The sequence below is a fragment of the Oncorhynchus gorbuscha genome, linkage group LG14 (assembly GCF_021184085.1).
Source record: "Oncorhynchus gorbuscha isolate QuinsamMale2020 ecotype Even-year linkage group LG14, OgorEven_v1.0, whole genome shotgun sequence".
Classification (NCBI taxonomy): Eukaryota; Metazoa; Chordata; class Actinopteri; order Salmoniformes; family Salmonidae; genus Oncorhynchus; species Oncorhynchus gorbuscha.
The window spans coordinates 24,594,060-24,599,744 of NC_060186.1; the positions used below are offsets into that span (position 1 = coordinate 24,594,060).

General features: G+C 45.4%; 1 protein-coding gene across 2 annotated transcripts; it reads left to right on the plus strand.

Moving 5' to 3' along the window:
- Positions 1–1,217: 1,217 nt before the first annotated feature.
- LOC123994325 (galactose-specific lectin nattectin-like) lies at positions 1,218–5,006 on the plus strand. 2 transcript variants are annotated; one of them, XM_046296817.1, is made up of 8 exons: positions 1,218–1,275; positions 1,497–1,552; positions 1,662–1,731; positions 1,954–2,013; positions 2,237–2,364; positions 4,055–4,189; positions 4,424–4,562; positions 4,709–5,006. In XM_046296817.1, exons 3-8 carry the CDS (start codon positions 1,674–1,676, stop codon positions 4,774–4,776), a joined length of 588 nt encoding a protein of 195 aa, XP_046152773.1. In that variant the 5' UTR covers positions 1,218–1,275; positions 1,497–1,552; positions 1,662–1,673; the 3' UTR covers positions 4,777–5,006. The 2 variants fall into 2 exon arrangements, with proteins under 2 accessions (XP_046152773.1, XP_046152772.1); XM_046296816.1 differs by lacking the exon at positions 1,218–1,275 and having other exon boundaries at positions 1,346–1,552.
- Positions 5,007–5,685: the final 679 nt, after the last annotated feature.

Here is a 5,685-nt window from a genome sequence, read left to right on the forward strand (position 1 = left end):
GAGTGGCCAGACGGAAGCAACTCCTCAGTGTTGGATCCTGTATTTTACATTATAGCCATTAGATATGATTAAATATTATCTGATGTTGGTTGTGTGATGTGTCTGCATTTGTGACATTAAACAACTGCTTGCTACTTGCCTGTTTGTGTGTGACAAGAACTGAGTAACATGGTGTGACCTGCATGTTGCAAAACTGTAGATAACAGCCCAGCAAATGCTTTGTCCTTGTGTTTGTATGTAACAATATTGAGCACATGGTGTGACTTGCTGTATCTTACAAAGTTGTGATAGGGAGGGGTGGTCATCACGAGGTTTAACTGAGATGGAAAAATACTGAACAACACGATAGCAGGAACTGAGCAACTGTTATAACTAGGCTGCGATACCAGAACAGTAAGGATCTATACATCGACGGAGGGAGGACTCCAAGAAGCGCCAAGAGGCGGGGACCCGCCTGAGCACCTGCGATAGGCCTGGGCAAGTTTAAACCACGCCCAGCCTCTACTGTGATAGGCCAACAGACGGGTTGGAACTGTCTATCACAGTATAAAGAATACTGTTTACATACATCTTGCCCTGCGTGGTATTACAGAGAGCCCATATATACGAAAGTTGCATTTGCCATTAATTACTTAGCTAATAAAAAATACATAGTATAAAATCGGTGACTCATTGTTATATTTATCCTGATACCAGATTTGAATTTGCGCAACCCTAACATCAGTAAAATGAACAGATCAAACCAAGATTTAACTATTTGGCCTGAGAGCCAAGCTTCACGTCTGGAGGAAACCTGGCACCATCCCTACGGTGAAGCACAGTGGTGACAATATCATGTTGTGGGGAAGATTCTCAGTGGCAGGGACAGGGAGACTAGTCAGTATTGAGGGAATGATGAACAGAGCAAATTATAGAGAGATCTGCTACAGAACGCTCAGACTGGGGTGAAGGTTCACCTTCCAACAGGACAACGACCTTAAACACACAGCAAAGACAACGCAGGAGTGACGTCGGGACATGTCTATGAATGTCCTTTATTGACCCTTCCAAAGTCCAGACTTGAACCAGATTGAACATCTCTGGAGAGACCTGACAAAAGCTGTGCAGCGACACTCTCCATCCAACCTGACAGATCTTGAGAGGATCTGCAGAGAAGTACAGGAGAAACTCCCCAAATACAGGTGTGCCAAGCTTGTAGGTCATATCCAAAATTATTGAGTCTGTAATCGCTGCCAAAGGTGCTTCAACAAAGTACTGAGTAAAGAGTCTGAATAGGTATGTAAAATTTGATATTTCAGTTTTTGCTTTGTAATTGTGAAACTTTGTGTGTAGATTGATGGGGGGGAATATTGAATCAATTTTGGAATAAGACCACAACGTAACAAACTGTGTAAAAAGTTAAGGCGTCTGAATGCTTTCCGAATGTACTGTGTATGAGCACCCCCCCCCACCACCAAAAAAAAACAACAATTGCTTCCTTGTGGTCGGGGGTATAGAAGTGTGCCCCATTCTCCAACAGAACAGAGCCTACCAGAGATTCATTACACAACAGGTAAGTCAACTATAGTCACCTCCACCTACGTTCTAAAGTACTCACTGTCTGACGCTGAATTTGTCAGTCTTTCCCTCTTTCTCTCTCTCTCGCTTTCTCTTTTTCTCAGGAAAGTATCACCATGACGATGTTGACCATATTTCTGCTTCTCAGCGCTGCCTTTGCTCTGGGTGATGCAAGTAAGAGAGATACACCTCATAGTTTCCATCATATTTTTAGTGTACTCCTTTTAGTTACAGCGTAGATAAGAGGTGTTTAATGATGTGTAGGTAGAAGAGGTATTCTTATCAATGGTTTGATTACCTGTTCACTCATCAGATGCAGTTTGATTATATCATTCTACACTTTAAAGAGCACATGAGTATTAATCTTTCCTCTGTCTTTGTCTCTCTTTGTTGTAGGGGATCTGAATGACACAGAGAATCAAATTATTGAGAATCTGATACGCAACCTGCCAATCGGTAAAATGCCTTCCTCAATCCCATATCAACAGGATTTCTGAAATCTGCAGAAAGCTATAATATTGTGCTGGTTTGCTGATGTTAATGGACTGATAATGCACACATAGCTGTGGTGCTGTGTTCAGTAACATCACTGTTGGAACGCACTTTTGACTATTCAGATTGCGTTGACGGAACTAATAATTTCATCAGGATATTGCATGTTATCTCTTCCCCCTTACAGAGTCTGAGGAGATGGGAGCGAAGGAGAAGCGGGAACTACAAACCAGGAGTTGCCCACCTAGTTGGCACAGATATGGGACACACTGCTATCACTACGTCCCCATCATGGCCAAATGGCCAGAGGCAGAGGTACCTGTAAATGTCCATATTTAGGGCCAGATTTACTCATTCTAAACATCATAGAATTAGCTTGTTTAACCGGGTTGCTAAACTACAACTTGACATGCTATTTCTTCTCTTTATCTTAAAAATCAGAAACTAATGCAGAAACTTCCTATCTATCATCATTAATTCAAATTAGACTTACAAATGACCAACCCCGGTCTCAGGCTTGGATAACACTGGAGGCCCCTAAGGTCTCCACAGAGTTGGATAACACTGGAGGCCCCTAAGGTCTCCACAGACTTGGATAACACTGGAGGCCCCTAAGGTCTCCACAGAGTTGGATAACACTGGATGCCCCTAAGGTCTCCACAGAGTTGGATAACACTGGGGGCCCCTAAGGTCTCCACAGACTTGGGTAACACTGGAGGCCCCTAAGGTCTCCACAGAGTTGGATAACACTGGAGGCCCCTAAGGTCTCCACAGACTTGGATAACACTGGAGGCCCCTAAGGTCTCCACAGAGTTGGATAACACTGGAGGCCCCTAAGGTCTCCACAGAGTTGGATAACACTGGAGGCCCCTAAGGTCTCCACAGAGTTGGATAACACTGGAGGCCCCTAAGGTCTCCACAGAGTTGGATAACACTGGAGGCCCCTAAGGTCTCCACAGACTTGGGTAACACTGGAGGCCCCTAAGGTCTCCACAGAGTTGGATAACACTGGAGGCCCCTAAGGTCTCCACAGACTTGGATAACACTGGAGGCCCCTAAGGTCTCCACAGAGTTGGATAACACTGGAGGCCCCTAAGGTCTCCACAGAGTTGGATAACACTGGAGGCCCCTAAGGTCTCCACAGAGTTGGATAACACTGGAGGCCCCTAAGGTCTCCACAGAGTTGGATAACACTGGAGGCCCCTAAGGTCTCCACAGAGTTGGATAACACTGGAGGCCCCTAAGGTCTCCACAGAGTTGGATAACACTGGAGGCCCCTAAGTTCTCCACAGACTTGGATAACACTGGAGGCCCCTAAGGTCTCCACAGAGTTGGATAACACTGGGGGCCCCTAAGGTCTCCACAGAGTTGGATAACACTGGAGGCCCCTAAGGTCTCCACAGAGTTGGATAACACTGGAGGCCCCTAAGGTCTCCACAGAGTTGGATAACACTGGGGGCCCTTAAGGTCTCCACAGAGTTGGATAACACTGGGGGCCCCTAAGGTCTCCACAGAGTTGGATAACACTGGAGGCCCCTAAGGTCTCCACAGAGTTGGATAACACTGGAGGCCCCTAAGGTCTCCACAGAGTTGGATAACACTGGGGGCCCTTAAGGTCTCCACAGAGTTGGATAACACTGGGGGCCCTTAAGGTCTCCACAGAGTTGGATAACACTGGAGGCCCCTAAGGTCTCCACAGAGTTGGATAAAGCTGACTTTAGTTTGTTTGTGCCCTTCATGTGGAACAACTTACGGAGCTCTCTGAAATGAGATGATCTGGTCCCACTTGGTCCGTTCAGAGTAATGATTGGAGACATCTAAGTGGATAAATGTGTCTGTTGTTCACATGTTTTGTAATGTGTATTGTAGGTGATTGATAGTATTTATGCAGGGTTCATCTGTAAAAGAAACCCCAGTCTCAGTATGACTTACCTGTCAAAATAAAGGTTATAAAAATTTAAAAAATTATACTTTTGTGTGATTCTCTCTCTCTGTCTCTCTTCAGCATTACTGTTTGCTATTGGGAGGTAACCTGGCGTCAGTGCATAGCCTCTCTCAGTATAACTTCCTTCAGTCAGTCATCCAAAGTAGTGCCAACGGAGCCCAGCGCACCTGGATTGGAGCCAACGATGCCATCAAGGTCAGAAACACTCTGTTTAACACTCCTGAAACCTATACAGTAAGATGCGTTGATTCATTTAGAATTTAATTATAAATGCCTAGTGGTGCCTTACCCGAAATATAAGCTTGTTTTACTCCATTGTTTGTAAACAATGTAATTGTAAACAAACACTGTCGCTTCAAAACGTGGTTAAATCATTTTTATATAATGTATAGTGTCTGCTGGTTACACATCTGCTTGTATGCTCTTTAGGAGGGTCTTTGGCTGTGGAGCGATGGGTCCAGGTTTAGCTACCAGAACTGGGGCAAGGGGCAACCTGATAACTACATCCATGTTGCTGGGAACGACAACACTAATGGCCGTGAGCATTGTATGGAGATGAACTATGGAGGTACGATGCTGTCGCCAGAGCACTCTCCCTCACGTTATTCATCAAACATTTTGATAGATGTAAAAATACATTTGAAAGGTAACGTGTTCCCTTTTAAGCTACATTTTTTTTAAACAAATCTTTCTCTGTATTACCCTCTTTCCCAGATGACTTCGGGCAGAATGATGCAGCCTGCTGGACGCAACTTCCATTCATGTGTTCCAGAAAGCTGTAATATCGACCGATTGGGAGAGAATTCATGTTCTAACGTTACTCCCCTGGTTAGTCTGTCATCATGTTTCGTGTACTTTTAGATTCTTGCTGATTTCATTCAGGTGATTGTATTTGTTATGCAGGTGAATGAGGACCCAAAAGCGACTTGGCGAAAACAGAGTCTTTAATCCAGTTAAAGGAAATAGCAATACTCCTAGACAAATCGGAGCGGTAAATAAAGCATAAAAACAATTTCACTCGTAATCACGAGAACTGACTGGAGACTCGATAATAAACTGCAGGTTGCCTCGGGAAGGCACTTGACCGTAGCAGACTCAGACACCTGCTCACCACGCAGCATCTGAGGGAAACACGACACGACAGGGCGATACAAAGACACAGCACGGTGAACAATATACAAGGATCCGACAGGGCAGAAACGGAAAACAAGGGGAGAAATAGGGACTCTAATCAGGGGAAAAGATAGGGAACAGGTGTGGGAAGACTAAATGATTGATTAGGGGAATAGGAACAGCTGGGAGCAGGAACGGAACGACAGAGAGAAGAGAGAGAGGGAGGGAGAGAGAAAAAGGGGAACGAACCTAAAAGACCAGCAGGGGGAAAACGAACAGAAGGAAAAGCAAAATGACAAGACAATATAAGACAAAACATGACAGTACCCCCCACTCACCGAGCGCCTCCTGGCGCACTCGAGGAGGAATCCTGGCGGCAACGGAGGAAATCATCAATAAGTGAACGGTCCAGCACGTCCCGAGACGGAACCCAACTCCTCTCCTCAGGACCGTAACCCTCCCAATCCACTAAGTATTGGTGACCCCGTCCCCGAGAACGCATGTCCATGATCCTACGTACCTTGTAAATAGGTGCGCTCTCGACAAGGACGGGAGGGGGAGGGAAGACGAACGGGGGT

Excerpts from the sequence above, each read along its gene's own strand:
- LOC123994325 (XM_046296816.1), top strand. The coding sequence starts at position 1,412 with ATGCTTTCCGAATGTACTGTGTATGAGCACCCCCCCCCACCACCAAAA. Across the intron at positions 1,553-1,661 it reads AGAGATTCATTACACAACAG|GAAAGTATCACCATGACGAT; the intron begins GTAAGTCAACTA and ends TCTTTTTCTCAG. Across the intron at positions 4,563-4,708 it reads TATGGAGATGAACTATGGAG|ATGACTTCGGGCAGAATGAT; the intron begins GTACGATGCTGT and ends CCTCTTTCCCAG.